Source organism: Mustelus asterias, chromosome 7 (genome assembly GCF_964213995.1).
Source record: "Mustelus asterias chromosome 7, sMusAst1.hap1.1, whole genome shotgun sequence".
Classification (NCBI taxonomy): Eukaryota; Metazoa; Chordata; class Chondrichthyes; order Carcharhiniformes; family Triakidae; genus Mustelus; species Mustelus asterias.
In genome coordinates, this window is record NC_135807.1 from 124,273,257 (window position 1) to 124,299,879 (window position 26,623).

Here is a 26,623-nt window from a genome sequence, read left to right on the forward strand (position 1 = left end):
ATGCCTTGATTTTAAAACCCTCATCCTTGTTTTCAGATCCATGGCCTTGCTCTTTTGTATTTCCATAATCTCTCCCAGCTACATAACCATCTGATGTAACTATGCTCAGTTAATTCTGGCCTCTTGAGCATCCTAATGCTGGGCCTACCTTCAGCTGTGTAGGCCCTAAACTGTGGAATTCTCTTTTTCTTCCTTTTAAGATGCTCCTTAAAATCCTTAAAAAGACAAATCTTTTGGCCATAAGCCTGCATAGTTACTTATGTGGCTTCGTATTTAATTCTGTTTTATAACATACTTGTGGAGTGCCAAGAAATATTCTGTAACGTTAAAGGTGATATTTAAATATACATTATTGTTGAAACTATGAAATATTCTGATCAGGCCACACAATGAATTCTGTTGTCTCCAGGTTTTATGAGAAGAAAATTGTGCAAGTCTTAGAAGCAGTAAAAAAGAACCTCGAGGCCATTCCCTCAATGTAATGGGATCAAAGTGTACGATCAGAGAAACTTGGACTCTAACATAGAAACTAACCTGTGAGGACCTTAGAGGGATTATACAATATGTTGCGGTTTGGGGATGCATTTCTGGACTACTGTTTAGAAATAAGCAATGACAGTAGCATAAGGGGAGTACAGGTTCAAACCGTTGAAAGACAAATGTAGGACCATCAGTAAATTTACAATAAATGCTTACAGGGAGGCAGTGCCTTGGTGCTCTTGTCACTGGGTGTGTAATCCTGAGACCCAGAGTAATCCTCTGGAGACCTGGGTTCAAATCCTGCCATGGCAGATGATGAAATTTGAATTCAATTTCAATAAGAATCTGGAATTTAAAGTCTAATGATGACCATGAATCCGCCATTGATTGTTGTAAAAAAAATACTGGTCACTAATGCCCTTTAGGGAAGGAAATCTGCTGCCTTTATTTGGTCTGGTATCTGGCCTGGTCTGGACTCCAGACTCACAGCAATGTGGTTGACTCTTAGATGCCCACTGAAATAGTACTACCCAGCTCAACGACAATTCGGGATGGGCCATAAAGGCTGGCTCAGCAACGATGCCTATATCCCACAAATAAATTATTTTAAAAATCAATTTCTATGCAAGGTATGGTTGAGGCAAAAGTCTTTAAATCATTTTAGGAATATTTGAGCAATGAAATTAGTTATGTTTCTTTTGGATAGGTGAGCTGAGGTGACCCAAATGGTATTCCTTATCCATATTTATCTGTCCTGCAAGAATGCCCTTTTTATTGGAAGTAAAAGTAATTATTTTGCTAGATTAAATGTAATAATGTGATGAATAATTTTGGTAGTTTCAGTATATACCTTTTTCTACAGGATCTGAAGAAACCTTTTGACAAGGCATGGAAAGATTATGAAACAAAGTTGTAAGTACTTCTATTTTTTGACTGGGAAACTTGAGTTAGGCTTAATTCCTAGATATTCCAAATTAAAACTTGTTATATTGCATTAACATTTTTTTTCAAAGCAATATTAGTTGGCTATCACTTTAGTAAGAATGAGCCAATAGTTAGTTATTTTATTTGCAGAATGAATTGCGTTAGATGGTCATTTGCTGGAATGATGGTTTATCTTTGAAGTCATTTGACTTCTGCTTATCTCAGACTATACATACAATGTGCAGTTGATAATGTTGGAGTTAAATTGAGTTATGTCACCCAAAACATTCCCTCTGGGAAACCTGACTTGTTTCCCATCCTTAATCTCCAATGGGAATCCCTTCCCGGCCTCCACTGGATGGATTGCCTCCACTGAGGCATGAGAGTCTATTTCAGTTGTCATTTGTTTTCCCTGCCTCTATCTCCCAAGGCCTTATTGGTTTCCTCCACCAACTCTCTCATCAAGGCCTGATTGTGATTCCATCGCTGGCCACTTATTACTTAGTGTGGGCTGCTGCAGCACCAATAATCATTCAAACTTCCAGTAGCTGAACCACATAGCCTTTGCTAACAACGCTGTCTCTATGTTAATTGAGTCCAATATGAGATCTCTTCATTTGTGTACATTTTCCTGCTTGGATTGGGTAGGGAGCCAAAAATGGGTACTTCTGAATTTGTGGCAAGGTAGTCTGGAATATTGCATATTCTGTAGTTTTTTTCCCTGTATTCAGTAATTTATCATAGATCATGGGATATAAGTTGACCCCATTTTCTTGGTGCCAAACATCATATTTTTACTTATATTTGGCGTCTAAATTGACTCCCTCCCCCCCACTTTTCGGCTACTAAGTGATATACTCGCATTAATAGTCAGCCTCAATTTTTCACCCTTGAAATGCATGTTTTACTTGCCTTATACTGTAAGTTGGCAGAAGGAGGCTATTCGGCCCAGCAAGTGCACTGACTCTCTGATAGAGCATCTTACCCAGGTCCTATCCCTGTAACCCCAAGTATGTTCCCCCCTAATCTTCCAACCTACATATCCTGGGACAGTAAGGGGCAATTCAGCATTGGCCATTAAAACTAACCTGCACACCTTTGGACTGTGGGAGGAAACCGGAGCACCCGGAGGAAACCCAAGAAGACACGGGTAGAATAGGTAAACTCCACACAGACAGTAACCTAAGACTGGAATTGGACCCAGGTCCCTGGAGCTGTGAAGCAACAGTGCTAACTACTGTGCTATCATGCCACCCCAAGCAAGATCAAGCAGACAATGTGGGCTATGTTGCAAAGAAGATGCGTAGGAGTTTCAGACACGCCCACCAAGAGCAGACGACTCTTGGCATGGCGAGTGACGAGAGGAAGTTGGTCCTCCAGCGAAACAGATGAAGTATGAAGGTGCTTTCATATTTGCTAACTCATCAAATAATTGTGCTGCAACGAGAGAATTTGCTGTTAGTGAAAATTTGGTGCAAGACTGGAAGAAGAAAGAATCTGCTCTGAAGAAGATGCCTGAAACCAAATGTGCCATTAGAACAGGGACCAGTCACTGGCCTAATCTTAAGAGACATATATCAGAATGGACTCTCAAACATCTCCAGAATGGTTACATCTTCACCATATATATGCACTTTAATGAGACAAATCAAATCCTGAGTCCAGCAAAGATTTCAGACCAACATCTAGTGTAGCTGCTTTATGGAACAAAACAGTCTAGTGTTGTGGCAGAAGACGAAGATTGCTCAGAGACTACCGAAAGACCTCCATGCCAAAATTACTACTTTCCAGTGATTCTTCACACTCCTGCTTAAACACAAATATCCTTGCCCATGAATTTTGATGTACCTAGCAGCCAAACTGTGGATTGGAAATGTTTGATAAACATTCTAGTGAAAACAACAGGACGTGCAATGTCAAGATTCACGATGATACTAGTCAACTTGCTTGACAGAACAAAATTAAAGCCTATCATAGTTTTCGAATGTAAAACATCAAATTTCCTGCAGGAATTTTTGAGCATGTCTGTGACAACAGCTGGATGGATGAGGATGGAGTGAAGTTATGGATCAATAATGTATGGAATGAGTGTCCTAGTAATCTAAGTAAAGAATGCAGCTTATTAGTGATGGACGTGTTCAGATCCCATATAACCATTCAGATCTGTGGAGAAATAATGCCCGCATTGCAGTCACAGCAGAGGGTCTAATAGCCATAATTCAACCTTTGGATGTGTGTCCCAATGAACCATTCAAGGATCATGTTCATACTGAATGGACTAGGTAGATGGTTGACAGTGAGGAATCTTTCGCAAAGCGTGAAATTATGCAGCTCAGCTTATGTTTTGTGTGGTTTCTTTATCCAATCATTGGAAGCTATTAGCACACTGGGTATAGGAAAATAGAAATTAGGAAAAGGCCATTTGGTTGTTCAAGCTTGCCTTGTTTTTTGATAAGATCATGGCTGATTAGATTGTGGTCTCAACTTCAACTTCCTATCTGACTCCCTTTGTCTATCAAAATCCTATTTAATTCAGTCTTGGATAAATTAAATGACCCAGACTAAACTAATTTCTGAGAAGGAGAATTTCACAGACCAGTGACTCCCAGAGAAAATAATTATTCTTATTTCAGTCTTAAAAATGAGACCACTTATTTTTGAAACTGTGTTTTTAAAATTTTTGAGTGTCTTTAGGTCGTTCACAGACTCTGGCAGATAAACCATATCTGAGAGCTTTCAGGTTTATCTTAGGCTTTGAGATAGCCTAGCTTATCTTAGGCTATCTCCATGGCAACCTGAATCATATGGGCCTTGTATCCAGGTAGAAATACTGATTAGCTATATTTACCCAATTCCCTTTTGTCTTGGAACTAATGGAAACTTTAAAGCACAACTGTTCACAACCTGACATTCTCAGCACTTTAGGAGACTTGCAGTCCATCCAAAGTTAGCACACAGGCTGCCCTTCCCTTCAAGCATAAACACCTTGCACCTTTCCAGTAAAACAGCCTGGGCCCCCTTAATCCCTACAATCAAACCACCCAGACAGACCTCAGAACAAATTATATGACTTTTTCACTTTACCCAACATCTTTTGTGGCTTGATGTCAATTTTTGCCTGCTAATGTGCCTGTTGCTCTTCTTATATTCTTACTATGTTAAAAGCAGCATATAAATGCACATTCTATGTAAATCAAGTAGTAGTATAACAATTTATGGTGTAAAGTTGACCACTGCTCAACAGGTTTTGGCATCCTTGTGTTGCTAATTCTCTGTCTCTCTTTCTCTTCATTGCTGCTTCTGTACCCTTAACTTTTTTTTCTCTCCATCATTTTCTTTTCATTTTGGATGGAAAGTTGGTGTTTGTTATGGCATGATGTGGTCAGGAATGGAGCCAGCAATGTCTCCACTTTGTGTTTTAGGATAGAAATTGTAGCTAAAATATAGCCGTCAGCCATTCTCTTCTGATCTCAGCCTCCAATCACTTTTCTTCTTTCCACTCCTTCACTTCAGTTATGAATTGTAATCTATCTACTAGCCATTCTCGCCTTTCCACCCCCGGCTAGCATTACTACCTAAACTCCTTCACTTTTTGAACTGTCCATTCAACCGCTTTGTTGCACTGTCGCTAACCCTTTTTTCGTATAGGTTATCTCTTCTCTTCCTACTGAGAAGGAATAATGTTCAGGGTTACAGGGAGAAGGCAGAGAATGAAAGCGATGAGTGGCTCATTCAGAGAGTTAGTGCAGAAGTGATGAGTCGAATGGCTTTCTGCACACTAACAATTCTTTGATTTTGTAAATCTATTTTTCTTAATTCTATTTCCTCAAGGCTTCGTTTGCTTTAAAAAAAATTAAGAAATGAAGTTAAAATTGGGTCTCTCTCTCCCACTCTCTGCTCAATATAATTTGTACATCTTACAGAATATCTTGTGTCACTTGATAAAACCTGCAACATTAGGCAGAGCAATAATTGGTATTCCTACAAGAGGAGCAGGTACTAGACTACTTGAGAGTTTTTAATTAAGTATTTATATGTAATTTATTTAAATTTACAAAATAAAGGTCAAAATGTTTCCTAATCAAACTATAATGCTCTTTTTAACTTGAGATCTTTTTTCACAAAACTGTAATCCAACCTTCTCTCTGCAAAGCCTTTAACAAAGGAAGCTGAAATTACTGATTAGGGGTTTGTTGAATTGTTTTTACATTGCCACATGCTGGAAATTGGGGAGAAAAACCTGTGGCCTCTGTTACAGTGCTAAAATTGAAAAGGAGAAACGAGAACATGCAAAGCAGCATGGGATGATTCGAACTGAAATTACAGGAGCTGAAATAGCAGAAGAAATGGAAAAGGAGCGACGGGTCTTTCAACTCCAGATGTGCGAGGTTAGATATATATGTGTATATAAATGTGTGTAAATAATCTGTCCAAATACATAAGTATCTTTGTATTGCATGCACTTCTGTCTACTTAAGCCTATTTCCTGTGCATGCCTTTTGTCAAGTTTTTGGCAATATTTTATGATGTAAAGACGTGGTCAACATTTTTAGATTGAAAAAGGCCCCTTTGTTTAACTTGTTGTAGTTTCAGGTCTCCGGTGGTAATGCTATAACATGAATTGCCCAGTGTTGCTTTTTTTAAAAACCTGATTTCTGAGTGTTTTTTCTTATTGGATATTTCAAAAAAAATTATGTGGTTTTCATTCAATAGATATGGGGCACTTGGGAGCCCCTTGCCTTTATTCAAGCCTCCCAGCTACTTAGTCAATCCATTCATGGCTGTCTAATTTTGAACTTTAGGCCGCAAGCTTCTGACCTCACCCATCCAATTTGTTTTCACCATTACTGCAATGGATTGCCTCAAACCTAGCTCTTGAGCTGATCTGCATGGACTGTTTTTGATCAGTGTGCTTATTAAGTTAACAAGCCCATGTTCCAAGGAGAATTTGTTCCACTTTCATACTTTGCTGAATCTCTCTCTCATCTGCTCCTTGGAAGGCAACCTGCATCTTTGTCCAAATCATTCTGATTATCTTGTCATATCTCCCCACATAGAAAAGCACATTAGACACAAAATAGTGGCAAAAAAAAGTAGAAAAAGATATAATCGCAAAAAGACAGAAAAACATAGCGATTGTAAACCAAAAATATAGAAGAGAAATACAAATCCAAGTCAGAAAGGAAGCAGCATAGGTACATCCCCGAAACATGAAAACAATACAAAGTGAAGGGAAAGGTCTGGGATAGGAGATATTCCTATCTAGTGTCTTCTGGTGTTCTAGTATCCTATCTGGTGTCTTCACCAGTTGTGTATGAGTAAATATTCAAAATCCTGACAGCCTTCTACCATTTATTATCTAGAGATTCGCACATGAAGAATGGTTGTAAGGTATAGAACACCGACAACCACCTGTTGAATCATTCCCCAAAATGGGGAAACCTGATTATTCTTGCAACCATTTTATAGCTTACCTTAGCAAATGGTGAAAAATAGATCCGTAGTGATAACTCATTTGGTTAATTGCCATAAACCCACATCCCATAATTTTGCATCAGAGCATTTGGTATTTCAGAATGCTGCATTGTCGCTGACATTACAGTTTAAAAAATAAATGAGTTTATTTTTGAAGTTTCATCAGTACTTATTATACTCAGGTTTTTTGATAACTTAATTATTTTGTTGATAAAGTGAACGTTGTCCTATAAGTCATTTATTCCAGTACAACAATTAAATAATTGTGATGTGACTATTACTATTATGCTAATGAACTATACAATGTTATACCATGTTCTTTTAATTTGGAACAAAGTTAATCATAACTGAAACTCTAAATATTGACTCCTTATCAGTACAATGCAAATTAAGTCCTTTGAAAGGCAGCTAGAATATTTAATTGTTTGTATTGCATTTGATGAGAAGATTTACTTGTTTTCATAATTAAAAACATTGTGCTGATATTTTTGTAATCTGTTTTACTTTGGCTAGTATCTCATCAAAGTGAATGAAATCAAGACAAAAAAAGGTGTGGATCTGCTCCAAAATCTCATCAAATATTACCATGCACAATGCAAGTAAGTCTTTTTTTTTTAAAAACCCCACCTTTTTAATGGTTTAGTACTTTGTGGTCAGTAACTACATCCAGATATAATCCGCCTACTGTGATATAATGATCTAGTGCTAGTGTTTTGAGTATTTGACACACATCATTAACTCCATTCTTACATTACAACTATCAGTGCACTTCAAAATGGTTGTGAAAGAAGCAAAGGAAAAGAGAAATCAGGATGCAGTAATTAAGTGATGCTAAACTTCAATTTTAAAAAGCTGAAGTTTATAGTATGAAGAAATAACTGAAGGGGGTAAGGAGTTACATAGTTTTGAGGTCCTTTGATGAATTACGAGTGGGAGACTCCGAATGAGTCATTCCAGACATAATGAGATAAAAGGAAGAGGAATAGAAAAAAATATGCCAGAGCAGCACTTTTACAAGTATTTTCATGGTAATATGCAAAAGCTTTTTGTTTAAAACCTTTTGTTTAAGACCTAAAAACCTTAATTAAATCCTGTATAATTTTTAATAAATGAAATGTTATCAATTGAATAATGGCAGAAAAGATTGAAAGAGGTTGAATTGAACTTGAAAGACTAATACAACTCTTAAACATTTATATAGTGCTTTACAAGACCATAGAATGTCCCAGTCTACCATACAACAATTGCATATTTTGAAGTATAGTTGCTACTATAATATCAGAATATATTTCTGTAAAACTAGAATGAAAAAGACCTAAGCTACTCTGGATGCTTTATTTTTGTGTAAATGTTTTGGTAGTGCGGCAACTTTTTAAAATCTGATATTGTAATTGTTTGCACATATGCATATGGAAGCCACATGTTGTTATTTACAAATAAATGTGCTGTTGTAGATTTTGAGAATCATTTAAAAATCTCTACAGATTAACATGTGGTTGGTATGAAAAATGAGAGGCACCCAAACTGTTCAAGTAAATTTTACGACAATATTGTATATACAGATGTTCTTCGATTTTATCATATACTTGTTTCATATACTGCTTCACATAAACAAAATTAGATTAACAGTGAGAGGAAAAGTTCAAAAACTTGCATTTTACAAATGAGGTGAAGACAAAAGGATTTACCCAGGCCTGCAGTGAATTATAATTTTATCACTAACCCTGATTCTCGAATGTTATTTTCAAGTTTTTTTCAGGATGGCTTAAAAACAGCAGATAAGCTGAAACAGTATATTGAAAAACTGGCTGCTGATTTATATAACGTAAGTAATGTATTTGCAAGCTGAAGTTGCTCATGATATAATAGTCATTATTGTCTAGTTGCATTATTCAATTTCCCAATTGTCCCTAAGATTCGTACTGCTTGGTGAGCTGATTTGGACAGTTAATTGAATGATTTTGGGCAATTGCATGACTCTGAAAAAATGTATTGTCACTTTGCATCTGTTACAAGTTATATTTTGTTTTCCTCTTCAGTAACTGAACTCAGACACAGTGGGCAAAATCTTCCCCAAAATGCACAATGTTGGTTCAGGCGAGAAAACCAGTGTGAAGTTTGCAGGATTCACAGCCGGCATTTCTCATCCTATTGACCATCATTCTGTGCACTTTAAAAGGGAGCACAGTCAGCTCTAGGGGCGGGGCCTAAATACAGTGGCAAGGCCAAGAATCCTGAGATTCTGCCCCCCTGGCATGGTCATCATGACTGATTTTCATTTTTGAAAACCAGTAATTGATTCATGCCGGTGTGGCCGCCCACAGACTAGGTGCGAGGGTAAGGTATGAGCTGACATTATGGCACCAAGGCTGGTAAGAACATGTTAACTTACTGAAATCAGGCTCCTGCCCTTTTTGGGAGATTTAGTAGCAATTACGGGGTTTAAGAACAAAGAACAATACAGCACAGGAACAGGCCCTTCGGCCCTCCAAGCCCGCGCCGCTCCCCGGTCCAAACTAGACCATTCTTTTGTATCCCTCCATTCCCACTCTGTTCATATGGCTATCTAGATAAGTCTTAAACGTTCCCAGTGTGTTCGCCTCCACCACCTTGCCTGGCAGCGCATTCCAGGCCCCCACCATCCTCTGTGTAAAAAATGTCCCTCTGATATCTGTGTTAAACCTCTCCCCCCTTCACCTTGAACCTATGACCCCTCGTGAACGTCACCACCGACCTGGGGAAAAGCTTCCCACCGTTCACCCTATCTATGCCTTTCATAATTTTATACACCTCTATTAAGTCTCCCCTCATGCTCCGTCTTTCCAGGGAGAACAACCCCAGTTTACCCAATCTCTCCTCATAACTAAGCCCCTCCATACCAGGCAACATCCTGGTAAACCTCCTCTGTACTCTCTCCAAAGGCTCCACGTCCTTCTGGTAGTGTGGCGATCAGAACTGGACGCACTATTCCAAATGCGGCCGAACCAAAGTTCTATACATCTGCAACATCAGACCCCAACTTTTATACTCTATGCCCTGTCCTATAAAGGCAAGCATGCCATATGCCTTCTTCACCACCTTCTCCACCTGTGACGTCACCTTCAAGGATCTGTGGACTTGCACACCCAGGTCCCTCTGCGTATCTACACCCGTTATGGTTCTGCCATTTATCGTATAGCTCCTCCCTACATTATTTCTACCAAAATGCATCACTGCGCATTTATCAGGATTGAACTCCATCTGCCATTTCTTTGCCCAAATTTCCAGCCTATCTATATCCTTCTGTAGCTTCTGACAATGCTCCTCACTATCTGCAAGTCCTGCCAATTTTGTGTCGTCCGCAAACTTACTGATCACCCCAGTGACACCTTCTTCCAGATCGTTTATATAAATCACAAACAGCAGAGGTCCCAATACAGAGCCCTGCGGAACACCACTAGTCACAGGCCTCCAGCTGGAAAAAGACCCTTCCACTACCACCCTCTGTCTTCTGTGACCAAGCCAGTTCTCCACCCATCTAGCCACCTCCCCCTTTATCCCATGAGATCCAACCTTTTTCACCAGCCTACCATGAGGGACTTTGTCAAACGCTTTACTAAAGTCCATATAGATGACATCCACGGCCCTTCCCTCGTCAACCATTCTGGTCACTTCTTCAAAAAACTCCACCAGGTTAATGAGGCATGACCTCCCTCTCACAAAACCATGCTGACTATCGTTAATGAGTTTATTCCTTTCTAAATGCGCATACATCCTATCCCTAAGAATCTTCTCCAACAACTTCCCCACCACGGACGTCAAGCTCACTGGCCTATAATTACCCGGGTTATCCTTCCTACCCTTCTTAAATAACAAAGGGTAGGAAGGATTTGTGCCCACAGCTAGTGTGGCTGCTAGATTGTGACCCGTACGTTGACTGGAAAGACCTCTTTTTGGAGCTTCCATTGTCCTTGACCACTGCACTGTAGCTGGCACATTTAAACTGGAATAGATTTATCAAAAACAAAAATTTGTATTTACATACAGCTTTAACATAAACATTGCTTCACATTGATGAAATGGCTGCTGAACATCATATAGGGGCTGTGCTCCAGCGCCCCCATACGCCTTTTTTCGGTGTGGGTCCAGTGGGCGGGGCCGAGTGCGTTTGCATCTGTCGGAGCACCGAACTGCGCATGCGCAGCTCGAAGCCGACAGCACTCAGCGTGCCCGAGCGCGAAAGTCAAAGGCAGCGCTGACAGCACTGCTGTCTGTGCTGCCTTTGACTTTCCCTGGTTGGCGGGGGAAAGGGGGGGTAGGATAGGGTGTGATGTCTCTTCCCTGAGGGGTGGGGGGGGGGGGTGGTATGTGACGTCTCTTCCCTGAGGCGGGGGGGAGGGGGATGTGACATCTCTCTTCCCTGAGGGGTGTGGGAGGGGGCGATCTGACATCTCTTCCCTGAGGGGTCGGGGGGGGGGGGTGGTGCCGGGGTGGTTCGCGGGGGCTGTCCGCGCAGGGTGGTCGGGGGCGATTCGGCGGTTCAGTTGCTGAGTTGAAGCCCTATCGGACTTGAATTCAGCAACACGGTAAATGCGCGGGCGCCGATCGGATCGGAGCCTCGTAAAGTGGGAATCCTTGGGTAAGTTGGGCGCGGGCTTCATTATGCCGATTTAAATGCATGCAAGGGAAGAGTTCAGAGGAAATGTGCAAGGAAGTCACTTCTGAATGAGTATATTTGGACCATGAGGCATAGCCCTCCTGCCTTAGACATCAATGCCTGAGAAAGATAAATGTAAACAAACAGAGACTACTTGAGCTTCGCTGTTACCACGAGTTTTGTGTAACTAACATCTTTCAGAACAAACCATACCATAACATGATCTGGTGATATCCAAGATCAGGCATTGGCACCACCTGAATCTGATCATAACCAGATGTTACTCTGAACAGCGTTCTCAGTACATGCAAGTACGACCATGTGACTTATAATGCAGATCATTCCCTGGTATACACTAGGGTGAGGGTGCAACCCTTGAAGCTTTCAATTCAGATTAGAAATGCCTCCCTTGTGTCGTCAACCTACTCAAATAAAACCAGCAGTTTCACCATTGCCCAACTACCATTTTAATCATTTGTGGATGTGAAAAACAGCCTCCACCTTATTGAATCTTAGACAACTCATCTGTTCTGAACTGGTGACTTTCTACTCGCACAATGCTTTGTGTGACCATGGGTGTTGACACCTTGCATACTAGTTAGTACAAAATATAAGTTTCAAAACTTCAGCACAGATTAAAAGATAGCTTTTTGTAACAGCACATTGCAGAAAAATTAAGTCATACAAGTGTTTATTCCAGGCTGTTATATTAGAAACCCCGATCCAAATAAAAGCCAGAGCATTTTTGTTACATCCAACTGACCTGCTGCTTATTTTCAAACTGCAGATTAAATATAGCAGATATCCTTATTAGGTGGAAATCCAGTTTTTATTTGATGGGTTTGGGGATGGGTGGGAGTCCAAATAGCTGAATGCATGAAGTAAAAGCTTCATTTTGTAATGTACAGATGAGTCTGTCCTTGTAATGTAATTATTGTTGTTATTTCTCTTCCCGCATTTTCATCTGTTCCCACGGCAAGCTGTTTCCTGAAACTGGTCACTAGCCTGTCACTAGAGGCTAATAGTTTGAGGAGCGCCACTCCGCATCAAACATGGCTGACCAAGAGTCTATCCCGTGCTTAGCGCCAGCCATCAGCATCTGTTGGAAGGATTTTGCAGGTTGATACTCAACCTGTTGGCCACATTATGGACGCACCTTCCTTAGCCATCAGGTCCTGGAGTGGGTCTTGAACTTAGAGCTTCTGGCTCAGATGTAGGAATGCTACCCACTGTGCCATAGGACCTCCATTTATAGTTTAATGCAGTATATAAAAATAACCTGGCCACAAAGGATGCAAATTTCATCAAAGACATTTATCCTAGATGTTATTGTTCTGTGCGATGGCTGCAGTTTACTTTGTCCATGGGTAGGTTGAATTTCTTTCAAAGAATAAGAAAGGACATTGCAGTATCTTAGCAGAATGTTGGCTGCTGTTGAATAATCAATTGTTTTATTCATCTGTTTGTACATATTAAAATCCAATGTTGATAATTGTTAAAAATTGGTTGGTGATCTTTTATTTTTTCTATTTTTACAGAAATTCTTTTTGTGGGTCCATCGTTCACTGTAACAATTTAATCTTTTGTAGCTTTCACAGATGAAAGTTATTTAGATATGCAATACTAAAAAACAAAACAAAAATATGTTGGATTTCTTGATAGCTTTGATTTTTTAAATTTTTAATAAGTGTCTTAATTGAAGGCATTGTTGAACCCTAAAATAATTTGAACATATGTTAAATTTTAAGTGCATAAAAAGCCATCAAGTTGGATCAATAAACTGACGAGCATTTTTTTCACCATGTTCAAACACATCTAAAGTTGATCATTGCCTGTTTCCTTAAATTGTGCAGAAGTATGTTGTATAATATTTAAAAGTTGCTATTGATGGCCATCATTTTGGACAGTGGTTCTCAAACTAGGGGTCTAAAGAGACTTTCTGGGGATCCACGATGTGTACATTTGGTGGTCGGGAGGAAGTGAATGAGAACCAGGCAGAGGCATTCCTCCGGGCTCCTGCTCTCCATGTTCTCTTAATCTGCTTTCCATGCTCCAACACTCCAATGTCCCACTCCCGTTCCCTCTTTCCATCAATCCCATCCCACCTCCACTCTGGTTCCTCCTGATGTTGCTATCCCTCCACCCAATCCCAGCATTATTAAAGTATTCTATGTGCAGAATTCTTATCTATTTATGATGATTATATGGTATAAAGATGTGGATCAATGATTTGGAGATCTTTCAAATGGTTTTAAGCAATTTTTATACTTCACAGTTTGATAGTTTATATTCGTTCGGGTTCTACAAAGCCTACTAACCAATATTCTTCCAGCTGAGTCAAATTTTACTTGATTAAATAAGAAATCTCAATAAAGTAATCTCAGCAGTAATCAAGTTTTACAGGAATTTTTCGAGTTAAAGCAGCTCTTGTATGAGCATAAGTTGCTTTAAAAGATTCATATTTTCGAAGAAGTTACTTATTTGTTATTTTGAGAATCTACTTATCTAATTACAAAATGGGTTTTCTTAGGAAGGAACTGAGAACTCCAACTTATTGTATTTTACTTTTTGATGTCAGATAAATAACAAGACTTCAATTTAGTCTTTTTCTTTTCCACAGATCAAGCAAACCCAGGATGAAGAAAAGAAGCAGCTGTGCACACTCCGTGATATGCTCAAATCCTCACTGCAGCTTGAACAGAAAGAGGTAAGTGTACTTGAAATAGTAAGAAATTAAATTACATAATTAATTGCTCCAGTCTACAACAAATTATGCTGGTTGATCATTACATCTGTTTTTTTAAAATCTGGTCTTATCTGAATTCTTGTTTTGAAAGGTGTGATGCTAGTGTGCTTTTAAGAAATGCATTTTTTTGAAATCATGTTCTCTGCGGTTTGTAAGCAGGTTTTTTTTCATTGTTGCTGAGCTGTCTGCTTAGAAGGCCTTTTATTGCTGCCCAAGTGGTTTAAATGGGGTTTTGTTTATTTTTACTCTGGGCTTCATGCAGTATCCGGGATTGTATGACCTTTTGCATTGTTAGAGGGAAGAATGATTGGTGACAGGAATTCTTCATTTTCAGTTTTGGGCTGCTGGCTGCTGTTTTAGTTTAGAAGGTGTTTGGACATCAGACTGAAAAGCAGTATTGCTGTGTTTCTCTCTCCCTGATATTGTAAATTCTGCTGGCTAGCTGGAAGGAGGTCTTCTTGCCTTCCTGGAGTGAAAATTCTGCTGTTGGTGGTTTGTTAGCTAGTAGCTCGAGTCTCTCTCTCCCCATGGTGTTTTGGGAAGCTGTTCTGACTTCAAGCTTGTCTGTGTGTGTATCAAGAGAGCTGCAGCATCCAACCAAAGGACTAAGTTCAGCATCACGTGAGCATTCATATTTTCTGTGCTAAACCTGTGGCAAGGGTTTTGTTTTAAGGCAGTTTGGTCGGAACATTTCATATATTTATCAACGGTTATATAATATGGTTGTTTTTTTTCTTGTTTGTAATTGGTAAAAGTTAATGCTATATATTAATTGTATTCTTAAACACTTTTTTTGATAAAAGCTCCCTAGTGGGTCATTTGAAGTATCCTGAAGTGAAAAGTCTCATGCCTATCCTAGCCAAATTCAAATAACAAAATATATGATCCAGACTGACTTCATAAAACACTTGGGAGTTTCTGACTTGAATTATAACAAAGGCAATGTTCAATCAATGTCTTAATGATTCTCAATCGCTGAGTATGGGTTGTAGCCCATTACAGAGACATGGCTGCAGGATAACGAAGATTGGGACCTGAGTATTCACGAGTCATGACATTTTGTAACGACAGGAAGCTAGAAAAAGGTGGAGGGGTATCTCTGTCAGCTAATGGTGACATTGGTACAATAGAGAGAGATGACCTTAATTCTGGAGATCAAGATGTAAAACCAGTTTCAGTAGAGATCAGAAATATTAATGAAAAGTCACTGTGGGAGTGGGTTACAGGCTGCCTAACAGCAATCACACTGTAGGATGGTTATACATGAATAAATAATGAGGACCTGTGAAAAAGGTACAGTGATAATTCCATCCAATATCACAAAATCCAGAGTATAGTCACAAGTATATGCAGTTCAGGATTAATGATGAACTGCAGGATAATATGATAATATATCCATGGAGCATTATCCAGGATCCATCTAGAGTTTCACTGAAGTCTCTGCACTTCATCCATATCGTCATCTCGAAGCCCTGGTGAAGAAAAACCTAGGCACCACAGTGGTGTCCAGTCATCTCCAATCCTTCTTGATGAACAACAAAGATAAAACAATGTAAGACCAGTGGTCAGAGTCTTAGACTGACCCCAGGTCTTGAAGACCGGACACAATGTGTTTCATCGAACTTGAGATGCACAGCCCTCAAATCGAGACTGTGAAAGAAGGCAGCCAGTTCTCAAATTCAGCTGGGAATTCATCCCCATTTCCCCTCAGGAGACCCAGCACATGGATCCTCCTGCTCGAGCCCCATCTCTCTGAATCAACTCGGATGTCCGACATATCATGCAGCAGGATTTCCAAGAACTGAAGGTGAGCCTTCACCAAGGAAACTGCCCTCTCGACAGACAGGTTTCTCTTCTCTTCTTCATCCATTCTCTTTAGGATATCTCAAAGTTCATCAATATGAACACCAGAAGTCTGTGCTGGGGAGCCGAGACCGTCATCCACAACTTCTCTCTTAATGGCGCTATCACCTCAAGGTCGATACCGTCACAGAAGTGTAGGCCCGCTCACCAGTGAACCCCCATTGCGAACTGGGCCCCACCCCAGCCATCTCTGACCGCCTCAAACAAGGCTTTTCTTGAAGTAACTCTGCTCCCCTTCACCAAAATTCAGCCAGAATCCTCCAGGAACATAGCAGAGATTATGCACATCAAAATCGGATAATTATGGGCTGTGCATCAGGAATAAAAAGTAATTAAAAGATGAGTAACGTCAGAACTCCGCAAAATGCTGCCGCTCCCGCACCTACATCATGTGATCCTCTCGGGGACATAGTTTAAAAATAAAAATGTCTTTCATTTAAGAGCAAGATGAGAATAAATTTTTTGTCTTGAGGTTTGTGAGTCTTTGGAACTCTCTTCCCCCAGAGAGTGGTGAAGGTAGTGTCAATGAATAGTTTTAAGGCAGATGTTGAAAGATTCTTGGCTAAGAAGAGTCAATGGTTATAGGGGGTAGGTGAAATGTAGAGACCACAATTCGACGTGCTCTGACCTTATTGAATGGTGGTGAAGTCTTGAGGGGCCGAAGGGCCTCCTACTTTGTTTGTACATATGTATGAAATACAAAGCTTATCAGAGTTTAGCTTATATTCTGACAGTGCATTTATAATGTTCTTTTTTAACTTGTCACAAGTTTTCTTGATTTTGAACTGGTGAAAGTTGAGATTAGTCAAGGCTGAGGCTTATGTCAGACTGATGTCAGAAGAACAGAGACACCACATGAGGTTGACAACTAGCACTTGGTTGCATTGAGCAGCACAGCAGGCTGGGAAATGTCAGTGGGGGGCTGTAGCAGGCATTTCCCAGGCCAATTATTATGGAGTAATCAGCCTCACACCGGAATACAGCGCAAAGCCGATTACCATGTCTAAATTCAATTTTCAATGGCTTGCTAATGTTTTTGCCCCTGCAGGAGGAGGTTCTCACCAGTGGGGATTAAAGCTGGTCCCCATCAATGGAGACCAAACATGATGGCCGCACTGGAGTAGAGGCTCTTGAGGCCCCCCAGGAGGTCAGTGGCAGGGGGTGCCCCTTTGGCAGTGCCAGCTTGGCACTGCCCACCGGGCAGTGCCAAGGGGGCATGGCCTGCAGGGCCAGGGCCCCCTTTGGGGGGCAAACTGGGGGTGGTGGGAAGAGGAGGAGGGGGGGAGGAGGAAGGGGGGGGGGGAAGACCCTCGTGGGGGAGGGAGGGATGCAATCAGGGCTGGCCATGGGGAGGAGGGTCAGGCTGGTCATGGTGGGAGGGGGGGTTTGGGGGGTGTGGTGTGGAGAGATCAGGGAAGACATTGAGAGACCGGTGATCAGGGAGGTGGGGTAGTAGGGAGATTGGCGCATGCGTAGTGGCCTCTCAGCTGGCATTAGGTCTCCCCCCCTTTGCTGGCCTGAATCCCCCAGCGGACTCTTTTATGCGCACAGTGCTGGAAATTCAACCGACTAAGTACCCCTAAAAAACGGGTGGGAAAATCTCCCATTTTCCAGCCCGCTGGGCACTTAATTTCTTTTGAGAAAATTGCCCCCTAAATTTTTGCTGCATAATTTAAAGTAAAGAACGTGTTGGAGTTTCTTTTTATTTTTAGAAATGTAAAATATTGGGAAAATTGTTTTATAACAACAAGTAACAACAGAATTATTACTTTTTGATTTTAAAATGTAAATCATTATCAGAAAAACACAGTTTTTTGAGAGGAAGTTCTATGAAATTGAACTTAGCATTCCAGTTCACCAGAAATTTAGGCTGTTTGAATTAAATCAACCTGAACTTTTGCCCTCCTCTCTCTTCCCGAGCTGCACTTCTCTGAGCTGCACTACTTCCCCACCAACCCCACCTTGCACGCACCCAATTCTCCGCAATGTCAGTGGAAAAAAGTACCGGTCCAGATCTGGACTAACATGGCATGTAGAAGTTGGGACTTGCCTGGAGCTGCCTCCAGTGTTTGGGATGGATGCTGCCACTAAACCTGGACCCTGGAACATCACAGCACCACAGAACAGGTGGATCTTCCAGTTTTGGTGTCATCGAGGAGGTCCATCCTCCAGCCTCAGTCCATCTTCATTCTTCAGGAGGTCCACCTTTGTTCTTCAAAAGGTCCATCTTCATTCTTCAACAGTAGGTCAGTGATGTTGGGTGCCTTTTAAATATGGCACCCAGATATGACAGGATGCATGCCATCAAGCCCAGCCCATCACAGAAGATTGCGCGAAACCCCCAGATGCATTATTGATTAAGTTGGGGGTGGAAGATTTGGAGTAGTTTTCCTTCATCCTCTGCAGCTGGAAACTTTTCCCATCCCAGACCCCCACCTCAGGGCTTAGTTCCAGATGGGAGAATTCTGACCTGACTGTAAGGGCAATATATTTTGAAGTCCACAAAATATGTGATGCTCTTTTTGTCCTTAAAATACAATTTTAAATTGACTGCAGAAATCTCTTGAGCATTTACATTGAAGTTGAATCTGGATTTTTTTTTGGTTTAAGAAACAATTATTACTTTTTAATATGCATCATTTTTCTTCAAATATTTATACCTTTAAGAAGGGACACATTCTAGAGATTTTCCCACATGACTCTTGGCTAATCCATTTGTTGAGTTGATGAGCCCCATTGATATCAACAAAAGGTATTTTCTTGAAACCCATCTTATTTCCAACATCAGTGATGCAGTTTCAGTCTGATTGTAAACCTATATAAAGCCTATATGTTTTATTTCATTTTCACGGTTCCTGTCAAGTACATCTTTGATTCAAGAAACAATGCAGCAGACCTACCAGGCATTAAATTTGTATCTTTAAAAAATTCACCGTTGTGGCATTAGAATAGACCGAATGCATTGATATTAGTAATAAAAAGACATACTTAACAGTTTTTTAGGAAATAAATCACTTTGCGTTCTACACAGGAGCCATTCAAATATGATTATTTCAAGAACAGCTTATCCCACAGCTGTAGTCAGCATTAAAATTATCAAGCAGCTGCCTCAGTAATCTTTTCTGTCCATATTTGTAAACATAAGCATTACTGTTTGATAAAAACAATCAAAAGAGAACCGATCATCTTTCCATTGTGTGGATTGGCAATGAATGCTTCTTATCTTCCAAATGCACTGCTTTCTATTTACTTGAGGACTAAGAAGATTTTGTGGCATGTAGCAAATGAAATGGATACTTACTTGGAGGAGAAAGAGCACATTGTTCGGTAATTCTTTGGCAAACTATCGATTTAATTCAAGAACATAAGATGCTGGAAAAACTCAGGTCTGCAGCATGTATTAGGAGAAAAACAGAGTTAATGTTTCGAAACCTGCTGAGTTTTTCCAGCGCCCTTTGTTCTCATTTCAGATTCCAGCGTCTGTAGTATTTTGCATCCAGGGATGTTCAGTATTTAGGGTGGACAGACAAAAAGGTAAAGGCGATGGAGTTGCATTGATGGTTAAAGACGAAATTAACACCATAATGAGGAAGGATGTTAGTTCCGACAATGTTGAATCTATATGGAACTAAGAAATACCAAGGGGCAAAAATGTTATTAGGGGTTGTATATTAACCCCCCAAACTGTAGTGGTGATGTTGGTAATGTCATTAAACAGGAAATTGGAGATGCATACGATAAAGGAACATCTGTAATTATGGATGATTTTAATCTGTGTATAGATTGGGCAAATCAAATTAGTCACAATACTGTAGAGGAGAAATTCCAGGAGTGTATATGAGATGGTTTTCTGGATATACATTGAGGAACCAACAAGAGAGCTGGTCATTCTATACTGGGTGTTGTGTAATGAGAAAGGAATAATTTGCAATCTAGTTGTGCAAGACCCCTTGGGGATGAAAATTTTTTCATCAAGATGGAAAATGATGTAGTTGTTTCTGTGACTAGGGCCCTGAATCTTAATAAAGAAAACTATGATGATATGAGGCATGAGTTATCAATGATAGATTAGGAAACGTTACTTAAACGGATGGCGGTGGATAGACAATAGTAAACATTCAAGGAGCGCATGAGTGAACTGCAACAATTGTTTGTTCCTGTCTGGCGCAAAAGTAAAACTGCCTTACAAGGGAAATTAGAAGTAGTATTAGATCCACGGGAAAGGCATACAAATTGGCCGAGAAAAACAACAGACTTGACGATTGGGAGCAGTTTAGAATTCAGCAAAGGAGGACCAAGGGACTGATTAAGAAGGGTAAAATAGGGGATGAGAGTAAGTTTGTGGGGAGCATAAAAATTGACTGCAAAGGTTTCTGTAGGTATGCAAGGAGAAAAAGGTTGGTGAAGACAAATGTAAGTCCCTTACAATCAGAAACAGGGGAATTTATAATGGACAATAAAGGAATGGCTGACCAGCTGCATACATACATTGGTTCTGTTTTCGCAAAGGTGGAAACAAATAACATACCAGAAATGTCCGGGAACACAGGGTTTAGTGAGAGGGAGGAGGAGAAGGAGATCAGTATTACTCGAGAAATGGTGTTGGAGAAACTGGTGGGATTGAAAGCCAAAAAATCCCCAGGGTTTGATAATTTACATCCCAGAGTACTTAAGGCAATAGCCGAGAAATAGTGGCTGCATTGGCAGTCATTTTCCAAGATTCTATAGACTCTGGAACAGTTCCTACAGATTGGAGCGTAGCTTACGTAATCCCACTATATAAAAAGGGAGGTGGAGAGAAAACAGAATTATAGACCAGTATGCCTAATGTCAGTGCTGGGGAAAATTCTAGAATCCATTATCAAATATTTTATAGCAAAACACTTGGAAAACAGTGGCAGGTTTGGACAGCATCAGCATGGATTTATAAAAAGGAAATGATGCTTGACAAATCTACTGAATTCTTTGAGGATGTAACTAGTAGAACTGATGAGGGGGAGCCAGTGCATTTGTTTTAATTGGACTTTCAGAAGCCTTTCGACAAAGTCCTACACAAAAAAAATTAGCGTGTAAAATCAAAGCAGATGGGATTAGGAGTAGTGTGTTGAGATGGATGGTAAACTGGTTGTCAGACAGAGTAGGATTAAACAAATCTTTTTTCCAAATGGCAGGCAGTGACTAGTGGGGTACTGCAGGGATCAGTGCTGGGACCCCAGCTATTCAATATATATATTAATGCCTTCGATGAGGGAACTAAATGGAATATCTCCAAATTTGCATATGGCACAAAGCTGGGTGAGAGGGTGAGCTGGGAGTACGATGCAGAGATCCTTCAGTGTGATGTGGACAAGTTGAGTGGGCAAATGATTGACAGATGCAATATAATTTGGACAATGTGAGGTTATCCATTTTGGTAGCAAAAGCGGGAAGGTGGATTATTATCTGAATGGTCATAAGTTAGGAGAGGGGAATGTGCGACAAGACCTGGGTGTCCTCATATTCCAGTCACTGAAGGTAGGCATGCAGGTGCAGCAGGCAGTGAAAAAGACAAATGGCATGTTGGCATTCACAGTGAGAGGATTCAAGTACAGGAGCAGGGATGTCTTAATGCAGAGTCTTGGTGAGGCCACATATGAAATATTGTGTGAGGTTTTGGTCTCCTTATCTGCTCTAGATAGAGTGCAGAGAATGTTTACCAGACTGATTCCTGGTATAGCAGGACTGATGTATGAGGAGAGATTGAGTTGGTTAGGATTGTATTCGCTAGAGTTCAGAAGAATGAGCGGGGGTTGGGGGAGGTCTCATAGAAATTCTAACAGGACTAGACAGGGAGATGCAAGGAGGATGTTCCTGATGGTAGGGTGTCCAGAACCAGAGTCACAGTTTGAGGAAACGGGATAGACCATTTAGTATAGAGATAAGGAGTAATTTTTTCATCCAGAGAATGGTCAGCCTATGGAATTTGCTGCCATTGAAAGTAGTTGAGGCCAACAGTAGTTGAGTTGGATGATCAGCCATGATCATAATGAATTGCGGAGCAGGCTCAAAGGGCCAAATGGCCTGCTCCTCCAATTTTCTATGCTTATTTTATAAATTTAAATGATGTTACTGAAAAGGATATGTTAAAACTACCAATATAGTGCTTCTCAAACTTTTTAGTGGCTCAGACTTTGTGTGACCCTAGAATAAAATGTGGGAGAGACTTTAGTTGTTGTTTGGGATGGACTCCAATTAATGTAATTGAATACACATTATTGAAAGAGTGGGTCATCGATTAATGAAAAAGTGTATGGATTAATGATTTTGAAATTGAATAATCAAGATGCTAATACATTAATAATCTTATAGGTTCGTGATTATTGACACAATTGATGAATGACTTTAATCTAATAGGATCCTGATTATTGATGTGCTAGGACTCTGATTAATAATCAGAATATTCTAATTACTATATTACTTATTGTTGATGCAATAATTTCCTGATTATTCTCACAATCGGCCACTGATTATTAATGCAATAGAAAGTGTAACTAATGTAATAGTATTCTGATTATTAATGTAGTAGGATGATGATTATTTCTGCAATAAGATCCTGATTGTTGATGCAATAGGTACCAGACTATTAATCCAATGGTATCTTGCTTATTCGTGTAGTAATATCCTGAATATTTTCAGTAATGCGAACCTGATAAGACTAGTGAACGTTGATGCAATAGGATCTTCATTATTACTGCAATAGGATTCTGATCATTGATATAATAGAACCACGATAAGTAATGCGTTATGATCCTGATCATTGAAGAAACAGGCTCTCTACAAAAAACACCGTCCTTTTTACAGGTTTTTTTGGCAGCAGCAATCCAGCCTCAGTGAGCAGCAGCCTGAATTCAGTGAAGAGTGCAAGAGGGCATGTCAGGAGCAGCACCAGGCACGCCTAAAAGTGAGGTGTCAATCTGGTGAAGCTACAACACCGGACTACCTGCATGCTAAACTGTGGAAGCAGCATGCGATAGACTTAAGCAATCTCCACTCGGCCTTTTGGCTAAGATCAAGTGTAGTATCGACATGTTGTAATTGGTTGAAGTCATAAGGTTACATTGTGGCTTCATTTGAAGCAATTTTTAAAAGCAGCATCTTGGCCTTTTGGCTAAGATGCAAATGAGACCAAGCCTTGGAGGAGGTGCAATGCCTGCTCCAATCAGCTTAGATCATGTAGATCAAGCCCAAGTCAGGAGGTGAGAGCCCTGTCTTGTCAGCTTGGATCGGGAATGTCTCACTTGATGAGACTCTGAATTGGACTTTGATTGGATTGAATTGGATATATAAACAAAATAAAATCTCCACTGATGGATCAAATCTAAGCTCTGCAGTCATGTTGCATAAGGTCATGAATGGTGGCAAATAATTAAACAAGGGAGGAGGAGGCTCCATCTTCCATGGTGGTCGAACACAGCACATCTGTGCAAAATACAAGGCTGAAGCATTTATCACCATTTTCAGCCAAAAGTGCAGAGTGGATGATCCAACTTGGCCTTCTCCTGAGGTCTCCAATATTGCAGATACCAATTTTCAGCCAATTCAATTTATTCCATGCAATACCAAGCAACAGCTGAATGCACTGGATACTTCAAAGGCTACTGGCCCTGACAACATTCTGGCAATAGTACTGTGCTCCAGTACTAGCTATGCCTCTAACCAAGCTGTTCCAGTACAGTAAGTCCACTGTTTAAGTCGCCCTGCTTAAAGTAATTTCACTTTAACATCATTTACTCTTCAGGATCTTTTTTTTTTCGATTTATGTCATAATGTTGGATTTGATGTCACCTGTACTTCCCCTCCCCCACTTGTGTGCTAAACTCTGGTCCAGCTGCTGCCATGTTCTGATGCCGCTTCAGCAATCGCCAGAGGTCCAGGCAGCAGGGAGAGAGCAAGGCCCAAGATCCTGGAGCAGGGCGCTGGGGCAGAGATTGAAAGCTGCTGGCCGCCAATCAGGTACTGAACTGTGAGTAACCCAGAGAGGGGATGGGAGGGAGCAATTTCCCAGCCTCTTCCACGACTCCTGCTCCTTCCTTTCATGGCCCTCTTGGTTCCAGTGACCTCCCGACTTCTTTTTCCACCATCCTGCAGGACGGGCCTGTCCCCTGCAAACAGTCAGAAAGTGGTCAGGTACTTGAGAGTCAGAAAGACAGAGTGGGGAATGAGTGGGAGAGACAGTAGGAAAGGAAAGCAAGTAAAAACTTGAGCTCAGTTTCAGGGGTGCTGTGGGTATGATGCACAAGCTATGCTACTGGGGCTTGTTTGGATGATTTGATATGTAATTTCAATGTAAATATTTCTGTTAGATTTGGTGATTCATTTTATTTTGCAAGTTATTCCAGTTAATGCACGTGTACATTATATCAACTTTGTTTTCTCTGGGCAAGAAAAGTCTGAAGGAACCGAACTCTGATTTTAACATCGGTTCCTATGGTAACCTATGATTTACATGAAGTTTTCACTTAAAGTCACAATTTTCAAGAACTCAACCGCAACTTTAAATGAGGACTTACTGCAACTACAGCACTGGTATCTACTTGGCAATATGGAAATTTTTCCAGCTATGTCTTGTCCACAAAAAACAAGATAAATCCAACTCTGCCTATTACTTCCCCAGTGGTCTACTTTTGATTGCCAGCAAAAAAAAGGAAGGGATTCTTGACAGCACTACCAACACTTACTCAGCAATAACCTGCTCTCCAGCACTCAAACTGGCCACTCAGCTCCTGACTCATTACAGCCTTGGTCGAAACATGAGTAAAAGAGCTGAACACAAGTGGTGAGCTGTGAGTGACTGCCCTTGACATCAAGGCAGCATTTGACTGCGTGTGGCATCGAAAACCTCAAGCAAAACTGCAGTCAGTGGGAACAAGCAAGCTCTTCTCTAGTTGGAGTCATACCTTGGAAGATGGTTCTGGTTGTTGGAGGTTAGTCCCAGAACATTGGGGTTCCTTATGGGCAGTGGTTTCCAGCCTTTTCAGTAACACAGCACACTTCAATGAGACAAACAATTTCACAGCACATCCACTTTTTTTTCAGCTAAATCGATTGCTCATAAATGTTTCACGACGGAGTAGCAAACCGACAATGATCAATCACAGACAAGCGCTGCCAGCCGGTGTCACGTCTCCATGGAGATGGAATGTTGGAGTCTGCTACATTTTCGGCATATTCCGTGCGGATACTTGCCATTTCAGGCCATTCAAAAAGAAAGATTTGAAATCGGTATTACAACCAGCAACAAGTTTTGAAATATATTTATATATATTTTTTCAAATGCTCATCTTCAATTAAAAATAATTGAATTAAACAAGGTCATGGGCAGGGAGAAAGAGGAGATATTACAAACCATGACTCTCAAATTAAATCAACAAAATTTGTGGCATTCAAAAATAAGACAAAGAAAAAGATTCTGATAGATCCAGAAATTGACTTGAACTGTTCAGCTAAACTTCTTAATTTTGATTTTAAACTGCTGAAATCCATGCTGGTCTTAGAGGGGGAGCAAGCAGCAAGTGATTTCCATCAATTTGCTCACCACAAACTAAATATAATCTGTCATTAGAATTTGGAGAAACACTGCGCCTTTCAACTAAAACCTTAAAAGATTTCAATTTCATTTATTAGTTACAAACAGTGGCCTGTTTAAATCTAAAAATAAATGCAAATGTCTCCAATCCTGCGCACAACGCTATTTTTTTCTCTTTCTTCACTCCAAACCAGCATGCCAGAAGGGCTGCACGATATCCTCGCAATCTGCATTTACACACTTGGATGCCAGTGGCCCTGCAGTTATATCCCCCAAACATGAATCATTATTAAGAAGTTTTATAATAAAGGTCACTTTATATATGGTTTGAACCAAGGGAATGCATTTGCACAAATACATGAAACAATGGTTGATTGATATAAATTACATGCACCCATTAATAAGGAATTCATAAAAATAACACCAATAAAGATAAGTTCAAGATGAGTCCAACTAATGTTGATGTGAACTGAGTGAGGATCTGAACTTGCAGAAACAGGTGAACAATAATCCTGATGTGAAATTAGTCAGCAGCCTCCTTCCTGAGACAGGACTCTGAGGTTAGCGCAGCCGCACAATGATGAGCTGAAGCTGATGACAAGTTTGGGTTACCAGCATGTCGAGCAGCAGCACCGGTAGCTGGTGCAGGTAGCATAGTGCCATTGGAGCAGGAGCCGAGCCTTCAGGCAGTTGCGGAACAAAACATAAAAGAGCTGCAACAGCAAAACTACCATAGATGCATCAAGGGAAAGAACAGGAACAGCGCTGGGGGGAGGCTGGACACACAGCATGGGACAGAGCCCCTCTCTCTCTCTGCTGGCTCCCCGGGCTGACTTCAGGTATGTGGGTTTCCGACTGAAGGCAAACACTGGTTGAGCTCAGCCACTGACTCCTGGGCACAGTTGCTCCCTCCAGGCCCATCTTCAGGCACTAC

General features: G+C 40.6%; 1 protein-coding gene across 2 annotated transcripts in view; it reads left to right on the top strand.

The window, feature by feature from the left end:
• The window catches only part of LOC144495926 (arf-GAP with SH3 domain, ANK repeat and PH domain-containing protein 1-like), a 274,726-nt gene that overhangs the window by 120,987 nt on the left and 127,116 nt on the right, over positions 1-26,623 (top strand). For both annotated transcript variants that reach the window (XM_078216746.1, XM_078216747.1), the window contains exons 7-11: positions 1,343-1,392; positions 5,663-5,792; positions 7,393-7,478; positions 8,629-8,704; positions 14,136-14,222. In XM_078216746.1, coding sequence (XP_078072872.1) covers positions 1,343-1,392; positions 5,663-5,792; positions 7,393-7,478; positions 8,629-8,704; positions 14,136-14,222 — 429 coding nt within the window. The remainder of the gene's footprint in view (positions 1-1,342; positions 1,393-5,662; positions 5,793-7,392; positions 7,479-8,628; positions 8,705-14,135; positions 14,223-26,623) is intronic.